Source organism: Hyperolius riggenbachi, chromosome 9 (assembly GCF_040937935.1).
Source record: "Hyperolius riggenbachi isolate aHypRig1 chromosome 9, aHypRig1.pri, whole genome shotgun sequence".
Taxonomy (NCBI): Eukaryota; Metazoa; Chordata; class Amphibia; order Anura; family Hyperoliidae; genus Hyperolius; species Hyperolius riggenbachi.
In genome coordinates, this window is record NC_090654.1 from 218,214,934 (window position 1) to 218,230,184 (window position 15,251).

The 15,251-nt window shown below is 44.5% G+C and overlaps 1 protein-coding gene across 3 annotated transcripts in view; it reads right to left on the reverse strand.

The window, feature by feature from the left end:
- TTLL3 (tubulin tyrosine ligase like 3) overlaps window positions 1–15,251 on the reverse strand; it is a 50,162-nt gene that overhangs the window by 11,608 nt on the left and 23,303 nt on the right. For all 3 annotated transcript variants that reach the window (XM_068254011.1, XM_068254010.1, XM_068254012.1), the window contains 7 exons: window positions 14,583–14,644; window positions 12,622–12,750; window positions 8,320–8,434; window positions 6,426–6,551; window positions 4,090–4,279; window positions 2,203–2,351; window positions 662–905 (listed from right to left, as the gene is read on the reverse strand). In XM_068254011.1, the coding sequence (XP_068110112.1) occupies window positions 662–905; window positions 2,203–2,351; window positions 4,090–4,279; window positions 6,426–6,551; window positions 8,320–8,434; window positions 12,622–12,750; window positions 14,583–14,644 (1,015 nt within the window). The remainder of the gene's footprint in view (window positions 1–661; window positions 906–2,202; window positions 2,352–4,089; window positions 4,280–6,425; window positions 6,552–8,319; window positions 8,435–12,621; window positions 12,751–14,582; window positions 14,645–15,251) is intronic.

The following is a 15,251-nucleotide window of genomic DNA, read 5'->3' on the forward strand; positions in this document are numbered from 1 at the left end:
GGGGCTTATACACGAGTCACTCACTTTTTCCTGGTTTCCGAAGGAAAAGTGGATACCTCGGCTTATACATGGCTCGGCTTATATACAAGTATATATACTGTAGGTAATTCTATTGTCTTGGCAGATACTTATTTCTGCACCAGTTCCCCAGAAACACACAGAAGACTATTGCCCATATGCAATTCACTTTTTCTTCTGAGTTTTCTCCTAGGTGATATTTTAAAACTTGTCAATAAAATGCCTTTTAAACCACCAAAAACCACGAAAACAATCCAAATAATTTTGATGGTACTTTTTCAACTACTTTTTGGTACATTTTTTCAATTGCAAAGTGCTGAAAAGATATTTTAAAAATTTAAATAGAAGATGAAATTTTATCTCCTAGAACACTCAGGAAAAAAAGTGAATTACATAGGAGCCTACGCATTAGAAATCATAACCTGCTACTATGTGTTTGTGTTAATGTAGCCATTGAATAACGTGTAGTGCACTCGCTAATGTGAGACATTATTGCACAACGGATGCGTACTGTGAATGTGGCCTTAGTAAAGTCAGTCATTCGATGTTCTCTGTGAAGCAGTGCCAAAAAATATATTGGTGCCAGATATAAATAAGTAAACAGAGTAGTTTCAGTAAGAAGTGGCATTCCAGCCTAACCTACGTGTCTAGACTCTCCAGGGAGTAGGGCTGAGTCGAGAAGCGGACATAGCAATCCTGGTAATACCAGATGGTTAGTGGATTCCAGTCAGTCACCAGGAACCACTGACGGACGTCAAACTTTGTGCCAAAGATGAGCAGTGGCCTCTCGATATACTTCTGTACCACCCACTTCCCATCTTTCACAATCATGGGATCACAGTTCACCAGCTTCAGGATCTCCTCTAAGCGATCCATACAGATTATACCTGAGGAAAGGACATTTCACCAGATTATTAATGTTTTGGCCACAAAGAACACTCATGTGTTTATAGCCCAGAACAGCTAAGCACACATGGGGGAAAAAACAGTATTACTGTTTTCTTGCATATAGAAACAAAGAAAAGCCTTCAGCCTAAAACGGACAACCTAGGTGCAGAGCCAGATATGAAGAGGAACTTTAGCCCAGGATTGACTTTATCCCACTTAGTAGCCAGTACCCCCTTTCCCACAAAGAATCTTTACTTTTTCTTGAACAGATCGCTGGGAGGGGGTGATATTGTGGCTGATATCCTCCCCCCACACACCTTTTAGTCTATCACATTGTTAGTTGGTGTGATTATAGATAATGTCAGTTGGTGCTGTTTTTTTTCTTTATGTCTGCCAGTAGACAGATGATGACCTGCAGGCTGACTGAATCAAACAACCTGAACGAATTACACAGTGTCAATAATTTTTTCATCTACGTTCTATTTTTTGACTTCTCACTTTGCAATGTATTGATTTTTTCCCCCCACTACTACTATCTTTCGGTAGTTCCTCTTAAAGCATAGGGAGCCTATTCAATGCCTTAAACGCCAACTGTCCAAACACGTCACATCTCCCCTCACCACAAAGTATGACATTCAAGTCAATAAATTAAACCAAACTGTTATATAAGTCTAATATTTTGTAGTCACTGTGAGGAAGAGAAAAGCAGTTTTAGGCTGCTCTGAGCTCTCTCTCCCCCCCACCATGGACCTAGAAGTTACAGAAGTGTCAGTCCAGAAGCAGATGGATGACTAGAGCTATGGCAGCTCTCAGGGATGCTATGGATCTAATGGGAACCATTTACCTCTGTAGCACTGCCACCTGTAGGCACGTGCCTAGCGATATATTTGGCCCTGCGTAGGTGGAGCTTAATGTCTGGCAAGGCAAATGACACGGCATGAAGCTACAATAGGGTAGCTATAATCAGTTATTACTACATATTTTCTCCTATAGTTGCATCAAGTAATACAAGTTTAAGTTTACCCTACAGGGATATAATCTTCTTGACCTTTTTACTAATTGATCACATGACTATGTGGCGTTTCTGCTTCAATGTGATTTCATGCAGGAAACATTGGGAGAAATTATCAAAATTGGTCAAAGGTGAAAAAAAACAAACAAAACCAAACTGGGGCAAAGGGCAGCAGATGCAATGATTCTGATTGGTTACTCTGAGCAGCTGGTCCACAGTTTTGCTCCTTATTTCCAAGTAGTTATAGATAAATCAGTGAGGTCTACTTCTGGCCACACTCTCACCTCTTCCTCTTGATTTGGCACCGGGTTTAACAATCCAGATATTTCTGTCTCCTTCAATGTCCAGCTGGGAGTTCACCTCTGCCAATCGCCTCAATAAATTTTCACATTGATCCACGTAGGAGTATGATTGATCTATAGTGGCTTCATCACTGCATTGAGACAAGAACTGATGCTTTAAATGTCAAGATACTGCTCCTGCAATACAATCACCTAGCTTAAAGTGCACCTGTGCTCTTCATTTAATCAGGTCTGTGAGCAGTTTCCTTAAAATTTAGCTAATGAAAAGTTTGTCCTTAGTCTATACAATACAGAGAACCAAAAATAAGGTAAGTACATGAAAAACCAGGACAAGCAGTTAGTATTCATCTTTTTATTCATGACACCGCAGTAAAGAGAAATCTGATGGGTCACTGTGTCTTTACAGGCTACTGTAGGTTGGGATCTTCTATGGACACCTGAGCCAGCACCGAGTGGATGAACACTTTCCCAGATGGTGCGGGTGGCTTCATGTGACTAGTGATGTCCATTCCTAATCTAGAAATACCATAAAGTGTTCCTATTTTCAGTTCTGGCTTTAGTGGTCATAAGAGAAGATGTTACCTTTCTGCAACCAACAATTCAAGAGTACAGGTTAGATTAACTGGAGGTATATTGGCCGGGCATGATGAACATCAGCATAAGCTGAGGAGTAAAGTGACATCAATGTAAAAGAAAAAAATCTACTGTTGTGGGCCCACTGTTCATCGTGGGCTTAATAGTAGCAGAGGTGTAGCTGGGGGGGGGGGGGAGGGCCAAGGGGAGGGGACTTCTGTCCCCAGGCATAGCATCTGGGGTGCGCTGGATCAGACTGCACTGTCCCCTTATGCCTCCAGATCACCACAGTGCTCCCTCCAGGTCTCTGACTACTCCCCACCTCCGTCCAGTCCTTCACTTCTCATCATTGAGGAGAGGAGGGCTGGAAGGAGGTGGAGAATGGGCGGTGACGGTGAGTAGGCGTTCAGAAGAAGGCGGGAGGGCTAGGCCTGCACATGTTCAGAGGGAGGCCTGGCGTCCGTAGTAGCACAATAATGATCAGTGAAGATTCTGCTGCTAAGGGGGGTTGCACTTACATCAGTGTAAGTGGGAAGTTTGCTGATTGGGGCACCTTGAACACCAGTGTAAGAGAAAACTTCTTGAAGAGGCATGGCCAGTGCTTCCATAGAGGAAACCTGGGCAATTTCACCAGGACCCTGAGATGGCTGCTGGGCTCCCCCAGCATTATTGTGATCCCAGGGCCCCTGCAAAGTTTTTGCAAGGACTCACTTGTTTTGGCTGGTGTGTTCCTCCATTAATCAGTGCGCTCTCATCTTCATCCTGGCAGGGGCCCCTCTACTCAGTGATCCGACACATTTTATTATGCAATGACATGCCCCCTGATCACTAAGACGATGTGGCCAGCAAGGATAAAGTTGGAGCGCACAGACTGATGGAGGAGCACACCAGCCACCGGGGCAGGTGAGTTGCTACACTGCCGAAAACACTGCAGGGGCCCTAGGACTGCAATAAAGTTGGGCCCTATTGTAACTAGAACCGGTCCTGAGGAGGGGCAGTGCGCCAACCACCAAAAGGTACGACTTCAAAGGGGGGCAGCATTATATCTGTTATTTGACCCCACACACAATTTGTAATGAACATGTCTGCTTTTAAGTATTGGGAGCTTAGAATGGCACATGGGCGATAGAGGGTTTTGTCACATGGGGAATGAGAGGCCTTCTAATATTTTCAGTATTGGTTGCGCATTAGGCTATTGCCTATATAAGATAGATGTTGCAACTTTCAGGTGCCAACTACCCTGTATTGTGGGACAAAACTGATTACATTGATACATTTCTTTTTATGCTCACTTACTGGATGACCTGATAGTAATGACGCAGGAACTCCTCCCATGATGTATCTGTCATAATGGAGGTAGAATACGATTCTGCATCAATGTCGCTGTGCTCCAGGCTGTTCAAGTAAGCCTCGCAGGCCTGGATGGCTGTTGTGACCACCTCAGTTGGCACATGACCCCCACGTTTTTTGCTTGATTTTTTGGCATCTGTACATAGGAAGTAAATCAGTTTGTAACTTCTCAAAATATGACGGAAAAGCAGATCACATGTCAAATAAGGCAAGGCAGCCCAGCATATGTTGAGTCACGGTAGTAACAATCATCTTAAAGGAGTAGTAGAGTGGCTGGCACACAATGTGGGCTGATGCACTGCACTGTGGATGCAGAAGCAACTCTGTGCTCACAGCAAATTAAATCACAATTGCAGTCAGTAGGAAAAAAGAGCTGAGCACCAGAATGTGATGCTTCTAATTTTTATTCCAATAGGTACATACAGACAATAGCCTTTGACCTCTGAAGAAGCAGGGAGACCCTGTGAAACGGCTGTTAGGCCACCTCTTACTTCCTGTTGTGCTATTGTCTGTATGTACCTGTTGGATTAAAAATCAGAAGCATTGCACTCTGGTGCGCAGCTCTTTTTTCCTACTGACTGCAATAGTAGTAACAATGTTTCGAGTTTTAAAATAACAATATTTTTAAATTCTTGTTGATATTGTCCACACATACCCATCCAGCTCTCTATGCTCCTTCAGCGGTGACCAGCCCATCTTAGGCCTCGTTCAGACTATACGCGCTGCCGTGCGCATTTTGGCAGCGTGTATAGTGTGTGGCACGCAAGAACAGTAGAAGGGCATAGACAGCCCTTCTACCGTTCCCATGTGCGCTGCGCAGCAGTGCGGTGCGCTATTGACCTGCTTCACGCATTTTCAGGAATCGCAGTGCAGAGCCCATTCACTGTAGTGAATGGGATCTGCAGTGCATAGAAGCGCAGATGGCGTGCGATCGTACGTGTTGCGTTCCGAACGCACAGCCATCTGCGCTAAATGGTCTGAACGAGGCCTTAGTGCAAGTAGCATAGAGCGCTGCACGTTCAGGATGGATGCCATGGACTTTTGTGCCGATAACATTTTTGTTACCGTACTTTGCCTGCTGGAGTTGAGCTTTAAAGAGAACCAGAGACGAAGCACCCTCATGTATTTTATTACATTTGTCAGTGGGAACATGACAGTAAACACCTACCCTGCTTTTAATTTCATTCTTATCTGCTTAATTAGTCTATTAGCAGCTGTGATAAGAATCCCTGACTGGCTCAGTCTAGGTTTGACCTGGAATAATATAGCTGAGTCACTCTTCTGTGGAGTCTTTTCAAGCTCAATCCTGCCACCTCCTGGCTCAGATGTCCTGCTTTGCATACTGAGAGCTGTGATGACATGGGAGGGGCTGCTCCTGCTGAGAGAGAATCTCTGAAACAGACAAGTGTGGCTGCAATATGATCTGTGTGCTCTGTGTGCACGCTGCATAGATAATGATGATGACTGCAGTTTCATTCCTATGAGAGACACTTCCTACAGGCAGCTGCACATCATACCAAAATGAAAGCACACAGATGAAAGGCTGCAGCAGCTTTTCTCATATAGCCTAGATAGCAGCCTAGTCTCATATAGCCTAGACAGCACATCCAGAACAACTCATAACCCGGAAGCAGAAGGGATATGAGCCAGCGGCCATATTTCATTTTTCCTGGAGCAATAATGGATAAAAAACACTAAAAAAGGCACACCAGAGCGGCGAAATTATCAGGTAGAGCATTTATTCTTTACACGCTATCGACTGATATGTTTATTTTGTGTGAAACGTTCATCTCTGGTTCCCTTTAAAGGGAATGTCCGAGGTGGTTAAAAAACAAAAATCTACTTGCCTCGGGCTGCCCAGGGTCCCCTCTGGTACAAGAGGCCTACTTGTGCCCTGGCGTGTGGCTCAAGTAGTCGCGTTCACGTCATCCGGACTGTACTGCGCAAGCGCAGTAGTTCTGCGTCTGCGCAGTATAGTCCTAATGATGTCAGTGCGACTCCGTGAGCCGCACACTGAAGCACAAGCAGATGCTGGCCTCGAGATCAGCATCTGCAATGGAGAGGACCAGGAGCCACCGGAGCTGTGGCGAGGGTACAGGATGGCTGCTTGGGGCTGGAGGAAGCCCCAGGTAAGTAGAATATTTGTGCTACCCTGCAGAAAAACCAAATTCCTCCTTTCAAATCAGCACTAAAAAAACCAGCTAAAATCTGATGGCTATGGGCCACATAACTACATTTGATCATATCTCATCTTATTTCTCTTCTGTGCATTTTAGCGATACCTTGTTCACTCTTGGAATTTTCAGTGTTCTCTGGATTTGCTCCGCTGAGCTCTATGTGTGAAGCCGGCCTTCTTCTTCCACACACTCGTTTGAGAATGCTCCGCGCAGCTGTCAGCCAGAAATCCTCTACAACAAAAGAAAGTCCCCATCAGAAATTGGCTGATGTAATAAGCCAAAAAAGAAAGTGGACAATATCACTGCAATTAATCCGGATACATAACTACAGATCATTCATGGTGCCCCATATATGGCTCTTCTAGCAAGTCCCAGACTTTCTTTTCACTGGTATGCAAACTGCGTTGCGATTGCTAGGTAACTTGTAATAGGAGTACTTCTAGGACTGGGATTTTCCCTATGACCCTCTTGTACCATCACTACCTATAGATTCTTATCCAGTCCAAACCTTGCTCTGGTGAAAGGCAAACTAACTTGAAACAACTACAAGTCAGATTATATCTATAGTTCTGTAAAATGGATAGATATACTCTAAACCAGGAGGTCTGAATGTACATCTTACTCAGAAGGATATAAGAAATGATCTACATATTCCACCTGTTGCCCTGAATTGATGCATTTTGGGTGTTGCTCTTGTGGAGCAAATGCTTCTTGTTTTATGAAGGCAGAATTGTGCTTTGCTATGAATGCAACTGCAGTGTTCTCATTCTCAGTGCTCTGACTTGGGCTATATGCTGCACGCATGACTTTTGTCCCTGACAAAGCCCTTTTCATGGCAAAACATGTTCATGTAGGGACTTACTTTAATTTTAATGGTAATAAATGTATTTTAATTAAAAGAAATGTATGTAGGTAGGTATAATTTAACTATTTGGCCACAAGATATCCCCACACTTTTTTCTTCCTGCGCGTACAGTTAATACGCAAACAGGAAGTAACATGTATGTGTTACATAAGTTTGATCAATGACCATGGCATCTCATTGATGCCGGTGGTCATTGATCACAGGCACTTAGTCTTCACTGATCTGTCTACTATCGGTCGGCGACGAGAACGCGTGCGGGAGCGCCCACACCGGAGATCGCGGTGAGAGGCATATATCTACACCCCTGAAATGGTAAAAGTCCTCCCACGGGGCATAGGTATAATGCCTCAGATTCATTAAGTGGTTAAAGTCAGATTTCAGCCTTGTTCACATCTAAAATCGAAATCGCAAACTCTTGTGATTTTGTGCGCAATTTTTATTTAGCGCCTCTCGGCGCTTGCCTCTGCGCTGCTTTTTTTATAAGCACTTTTCTAAAACACATTTGCAGAGCGATTTTTAATTCACTCCCAAGTGAAAGTCAGGATGTGAACTCTTTCACCCGGAAAAGAATAAATACAATGTATTTATTCTTAAAATCGCGAACGCAATCGCTGCACAAAGCAATTTTTGGAGCGTTTAGCGCTCTTCCTATACCTTCCAATAGACCAAAATCGCCCCAAAAATGGTACAGGCACCGCTTTGCGGAGAGCAAAGCAGACAAAACACACTGATATGAACCTTCTCATAGAGATTCGTTGCACAAGCGTTTTGTGGGCAATTTTGGAAAACCGCCTGCGCTTGAAAAAAGTCAGAAAACGCCCTACATTTGAACGAGCCCTTGCAGAGTAATACGAAGCCAGTGTAAAATACAAATGAAATGGTCTCCCAGAATACTCTGGGGTGGGGGAGGTTTGGGAAACATAGCTTAGCTAATCAGTAGGAAGGCTGGGTTGCATTGAATGTACAGCAATATATAGCTATAGGAAGTGTTTTGGATACTGAACCAGGAAAATTTCCATAAAAGTGGGTATTCTGAATAATTTACTGCATTCTACTTTATGTCATTACAGTTCCTCTTTAAGATTGGTCACACCACGTATCTTAAATAGCAGTGCCATTGACAGAAAGTCGTACCAATGAAGGCCCTCTTCTCATCTTCAGCCCCCAGCCTGTAGCAGCGCGGGAAAAATGTATCAGGATCAGCTTCATCAAACCAGTGCAAGTTCCTCAGATTCACACACAGCCCCACCTGCAAATGTAATGTTCAGTCAATGCAGTCCAACATTTGATGTATTTATATTCAGTTTTGTAGAATAAGGTTAATATTTTTTTTAAATTGCGGTCTGTGTCTCGGGACTATGCATATGACGCTGTCGCTGCACCGTGGCGCAGGGTCATTTTAAAGCTCATTTCTACACCGCATCACAATTTATAGGTGTGCCTGAATGTCCCAATGCTGAGAGCAAAGCTACAGGCTACTTTTACTCATCAAAGGATTTAAATCCTATTGCATCAAATGATTAAATCCTGCAGCTTTAAATCCTTTGATGTGTAATAAAACAAGTTTTGATCCAGTATCAGTATATGTGCACAGGATTTATTTCCAAGGCAGTCTGCACTATTTTGTCCCCTTTATCTTTCCTTAGAAGAGTAGCCAGCCCCAGTGGAAGGGGGGAGTAGTAAGTAGACCAGGAAGTATCCAGGCAGCGTGCACTATCAGGAAGTCTAATGGCTCCTTGTGTTTCATGGTTGTTGGCAGCGGTTATCAGGATTACTGGAAGTTATCACAATCAGCATAATCATTGCTGCTGGTGGCAAGAGGCGACCAGCCGGCTCACCAAGCGGCAGTGTTGCCAACCTTTCACATTATTTTGTACTGACAAATACCTAAAAATGTACTGACAAGATTGTTTTCACTGACAAAATCCCCTGCGCGGCGCGCCGAATGTGGGCGTGGTCATGGGTGGGGCCAAATATACATGATTTTAGTAGTGCTGTAAAAGGTCTGCCGGGGAAGTTTGAGCTCTGCCATAGTGTTTCCCCCCCTACCCCCAAAATACATATAATCTTACAGCATTTCACCGAAAATCCACGTAAAAATACAGATAATATGGCAGTGGTTCCCTAAAAATAAATGTAATCTGGCAACAGCGATTCCCCCAATATACACATAATCTGGCAGCAGCAGTGGTTCCCCAAAAATATGTAGCCCCAGGTCTATAGGTGTCCCCAGAATAGGTGGCCAGCGGTATAGATGTCCCCAGATCAGGTAGCCAGGGGTATATGTGCCCAGTATATGTAGCCAGGGGTATATGTGCCCAGTGTATATGTGCCCAGTATATGTAGTCGGGGGTATATGTCCCCAGTATATGTAGGCAGGAGTATATGTCCCCAGAACAGGTAGCCAGGTGCCCCCCCCCCCCCCAGCAGGAGGGTAGCAGCGCAGAGAAGAGGGAGAGCTGTGGGGACAGTCTCCCCCCTCCTTCCCTCACCTTAGGGCTCTCCCTCCCTCGCTCTCCCCTCCTGCACTAAGTCTTGTGTGGGTGACTGGCAGCGGGCGGAACTTACCTCCGTCTCGTTGCAGGCGTGGGATGGATTTGCCACTACTCTGGTCTAGTCCAGACCAGAGCAGTGGCTGCGGCACCAGAACTTCCGGCGCTTGGAGCAAGACGAAGGTAAGTTCCGCCCACTTCCAAATGCCGCACCACACGTCCGCCCTTCCCCACCGCTGATCCCACAGCTCTCCTCCTGCTCACAGGGCAGCCACCCTTACGGATGCTGCTGAATTCCTTACGGAATTCACGGGCAGCTAAATTTGGATCAATATATCAATAATGCACGTAAATTTATGGGCGGTTGGCAACACTGCCAAGCGGTTTGTACCGCTGTTCAGGTACTCTGATTCCTCCACATCTTTGGTTGCCGTTCCATTGTTTAGTTAAGGTGGCCACACGCCTTACAATTTTTTTTAAATTTCTTTTCAATTCAAGGATCACAATCATTTTTCCTGACTGATTGTAGCATTTGAAAAATCTGACCAATGTACCACAAACGTGTTCAATTTTTCCCCAATTATGAAAAAAATGATTGAAAATTCTGAGAAAACTGCTTGGGTGTATTTATTAGTAAATTGACAATCTACCCTACACCATTCAATTTTCATAAAAACTGATCAGAAAAATCCACCAATCCTGATCGAGTTTTATCAAATAAAAAACGGGAAATCCGATTGTATTTGTTGCTTGAACACACACACACACACAAGAAAAATAAAGCTTTACATTTGTCGGGAAATCAAATCTTTATCGAGTTGCTGTAAAAACTGATCATTTTATTGTATATGTCATTTGTCCTGTCCTTTCCAGACACAGCCATAGGAGTGTTTTGCCTGCAGTATCACAGTCACTGGAAGTTAATTACACACTGTGGAAGCATATAATATTATTGCATTTTCTGACAGCCCACTGAACATAAATTAAGTACCACATGTCATCATAGCGCTGGGGGTAGCCTTCTCTTTTTTTTTTTCCATTTCATCCATAGGCTAAGAGGACCAAGCCCCAACAGTCAATGGCAGCTCCTGTGGCGCTGCTTGTTTACATATAATTACTAATCTTGTCAGATCTGACAATAATGTCAGAAACACATGATCTGCATATTCTTGGTCACGGTCTATGGCGAAAAGTATTAGAGGCAGGATCAGCAGAATAACCAGGCAACTGGTATTGCTTAAAAAAAAACAAAATATGGCAGCCTTCATTGTCCTCTCACATCAGTTGTTCGTTACAAGACAAAGACAAATAACATTGATATCACGCTTTTCTCCTGGCGGACTCAAAGCGCCAGAGCTGCAGCCACTAGGGCGCACTCTATAGGCTGTAGCAGTGTTAGAGAGACTTGCCTAAGGTCTCCTACTGAATAGGTGCTGACTTACTGAACAGGCAGAGCCGAGATTCGAACCCTGGTCGCCTGTGTCAGAGCCCTTAACTACCTAACGACCGCGTCACGCCAATGGGCGTGAATGCGGCGGCAGCCCCAGGACCGCCTAATGCCAATTGGCGTCAAGTCCTGGGGCTCTAATTTACATGAATCTCATGCTCTGGGGCGGAGCTCCGCCCCCTCTTCAGTCTCTGAGCAGCAATCGCCGCTCGGGAGACTGACGGCGTGATCGCCACCTATTTACTTGAACAGCGATGCGATCGGCAGCAGCGCTGTACTGGGGACAGCCGTGTGACACGGCTGTCCCCTCCTGAGGCTGGTCAGTGATCGCCTGTTTGCTGATGACACTGATTGGCTGGCGGGGGGAGGAAGGGAGGGAACAGGGGGAAAAAAAAAACACGAAAGGTTTTATTAATAAAACAATATTTATTAAAAAAAAAAAACCACCTGGGGGGTGATCAGACCCCACCAACAGAGGAAACAGGGGGGGGGGGGGGGATTGGGGGAGGAATCACTTGTGTGCTGTGTTATGCGACCCTGCAGCTATGCCTTAAAGCTGCAGTGGTCGATTAGGTGAAAAACGTCCTGGTCTTTAGGGGGGTTTAACACTGCAGTCCTCAAGTGGTTAACCATTACACTATCCAGCCACACCATCCTGCCTTTAAAGTCACACACTCACACGGTGGGAGCTAACGGACTACAGGGGACTGGAGAAAGCCCCAGGTAGTATAAATCCTTGTTTGTCTCAGGTTTAAATTAAAAAACAAAAATCACTATAGATTCTCTTTAACCACTTGCCGACCGCCTAACGCCATATGGCGGGTCAGAGTGGTTCTGTTGTTCCTCCACGCTGCCATATGGCGTCATCTTGCGAGGTGCGAGATTTGACGAGAGCTCGCATGAGCACGCTCTCCCGTCAGTAAACAGAATGGGGCACAACGATCAGCCTTCCAGCGGCTGGTCACCCTGGCAGGCTGTTTTTTCAATTTATGCTCATAAATATATTTATATAGCGCTGACATCTAACGCAGCGCTACACAGAGTATTGCCTTGTCACTTAACTGTCCCTCGGAGGGGCTCATAATCTAATCCCTATCATAGCCAAATGTCTATGTATGTATTATGAAGTGTATGTATTGTAGTGTAGGGCCAATTTAAGGGGGGGGGGGGAGCGGGGGAAAATGCAAAACTGTGGTCTTTTTTTATTAATTAAAAAAAAAAAATGAAAAGTAGCAGCAGCAGTCAGATATCACCAAAAGAAAGCTCTAGTAGTGGGAAGGGGGTAAAATTGATTTGGGTGCTAAGTTTTATGGCCGAGCAATACTGTAAACCATTAAAGTTGTGAAGTGCAAAATTGTAGAAAAAAATGGCCTGGTCACTAGGGGGTTATAAACCTCTGGTCCTCAAGAGGTTAAGGAAAGCTATCAGTGTAAATTTCATGCATATAATGTACCAGTAAAGGGCAAATGTGAGTATTCACGTGACGTCAGGGCCCACCTTTGTGGTGAAGGATCCAGCTTTGGCGTAATGATTCATCACTTGCTCCTTTCTCAGGAAACGACAGTCCACTGCATCACGTCGTGTCGTCCAGATAAAATAAGGGATTTCATTACGAACCAGCCGCGACTAAGTGTGGAGTACATGCAATAAATATAAGGAACTATTACTCTCTATTATAATAAACACACAAATAAAATGACAACTTACATACTTTATAAATAATCCCTATGAATGTATTAGTAGTGAGTGGAATGTTGTGGGCAGGATGCAGATTTTTGCACAGTGCTCAGCTGAGGAGAGTGGCCACATGGTGTCTGACTCTATCTCCTGTCTAAGGCCGGGTTTGTATATTTTTTCAGTGCCCCGCCCCTTTCCATGTGCAGCCCCCTCCCCCATGTGTAGCATCCATGTACTGCACTACTCTTTCATGTTCAATTCCCTTGGGCATCAGCTTTCATTTCTATGTCTTGTTTCCCATTTGCAGCCTTCTCTTCATTATGTAGCAACCCCTATTTCATGTCCAGGTGCCCCCTCAGGCTGCAGCCACCCAAGGCCTGGGCCTTTTGGCCTTTACAGAAATCTGGCCCTGCTCCTGTCCTAGTCCCAGGGTGCCTCTTTCTTCCCTCCCCTGTGTTTCCCTTAGGGGACTTATAGAGGATAATAACAATAGACAAAATAGCTGTGGCATGTGCACATACATTGGGTTGGCACTCCTGACCAATTGATAACCTGTCAATTGTCTGAAAAATTGCAGGCAAATAACTTGTGTGTGCACCGCTTAATAGAGCATCTTGTATTCCGGAAGATATGGTGATGATTTTGTTATGTAGGTCTTAAAAGTGGGCATGGAATTAAAAACGCGCTGTCTCTAGGTATATTTATTGTATACTACCCCACCTCTTGTTCCCCCCTATTCTGTTAGATTGTAAGCTCGCAAGGGTAGGGCTCTCTTACCCTTTTGCGTCTTGGAATTTGTTATATGATTCTGGGTTTTGTATTAATTCTGGATTTTGTCACTAATTATGTACTATGTATATTAGTGTACACCATTGTCTGTATTATGTACCCCATGTTTGTTTCTTACTTTGTACAGCGCCATGGAATATGTTGGCACTTTATAAATCAATAATAATAATAATCTTCATCAGCGATGGGCGACAGTTCGGGGTGCGCGCGCGTGCAACGCCGCATACTCACGGGCGACCTGTCGCCGCAGCACGCGCGCGCCGAGTGTTGCAGCGACAATTGTACCCCGTGAGTATGGGCCATAACGTCATCAAAGAGTAGCAACCTCCCTCCTGTAGTCAAATTGCCGGTATATCTATTTCCGCCGTCTGTGTCGTAGGAGCGTGGGCGCGGCCAGCCTCTCCATCCTCCCTCCAATCACCGTCACATAATGCGTAACGTATGAGGTAATTACTTGAGGTTGAGAAAGGGCTGATAGCCCGAAACAGCGGAGCTGTCGCTTATTGCTTGTTTACATGCCATTGAATTTTATTAAGATTTGAATAAAAGAGCTTTTACTGAAGACAGTGATGACTCATTGGAACTTTGCAGGCATAGTGCAGCCATGCTTATTCCAGGGGGTCCTGAGGTCCAGGAGATCTTAGTGCTGACAGGTGCATTACTGTGGAATATTTGTTTACTGTGTGTCCCGAAGTCAGTAGAAATAACACCTGGTCTCCCAGACTGTACTGGGAGATGAATTCTACATAACAAACAACCTAGACTGTGACATCACTGGGAGGGCGTGATTACATACCAATAGGCAGCAAAATATTCATATAGAAAGTTTTTTGGATGCTCAAACCAGGACAATTAATATAAAAAAGGGTATTCTGAATAATTTACTGCATTCTACTACTGTACATGTCACTAGAGTTCCTATTGAACTTACCCTTTCAAAGGAAGTACTTATACAAAACTACATGGTTCCCATGGAAAGATTCAATATTTACCATAAGGTCATAAGTGCCATCAGGATCATCGTCTTTGTTGTCTTCTTCTTCTCCATCATCATCTAAAGAGGAAATAAATTATGTTTGGCTTATAGGTAGCACCCGCCAAACCATTTTCTATTTCAAAGCCCAAAACCAGACACTTTTTTAAAAGTCCTGTGCAGCAGTGGTGCAGTCTATGTTATCTGTGTACAATCTGTGTACAATGAATTCCATTCACCGCCACTGATGAGTCACTAAACGGTGACGAAATCAATTGGGCGGAGACTAGATGCGGTGGACGGCGACAGCAGCGGCGGTGAATGGAATACCCCATATAGGACGGCGTGAGGAGGAAGGGGAGCCGCAGGACGTATTAAACAACAAGCCCAGCATAGGCAATGGGGGAGAGCCCGTGTGAAAAACTCTATGCGATGTTACAAGTGAATACCATGTGAGTGGATTTTTAGAATAAATTTTTAAGTGTTTTTAACAGTATTACGCTATGAGAGGTTATTTCTTTGAGGTGAAAATGGTGCAGGATTAAGCATGCTAATCCATCTGTACGGCATGGAATAAGAAAGGGATACCCCAGTATGCAGGCACCAGGATCCTGAGGCTCCAAGGCATCCTTGATATTGTGGACATCTGACCAATCTAACAGTGGTCAGAGATATCCGGTGAGTTTTA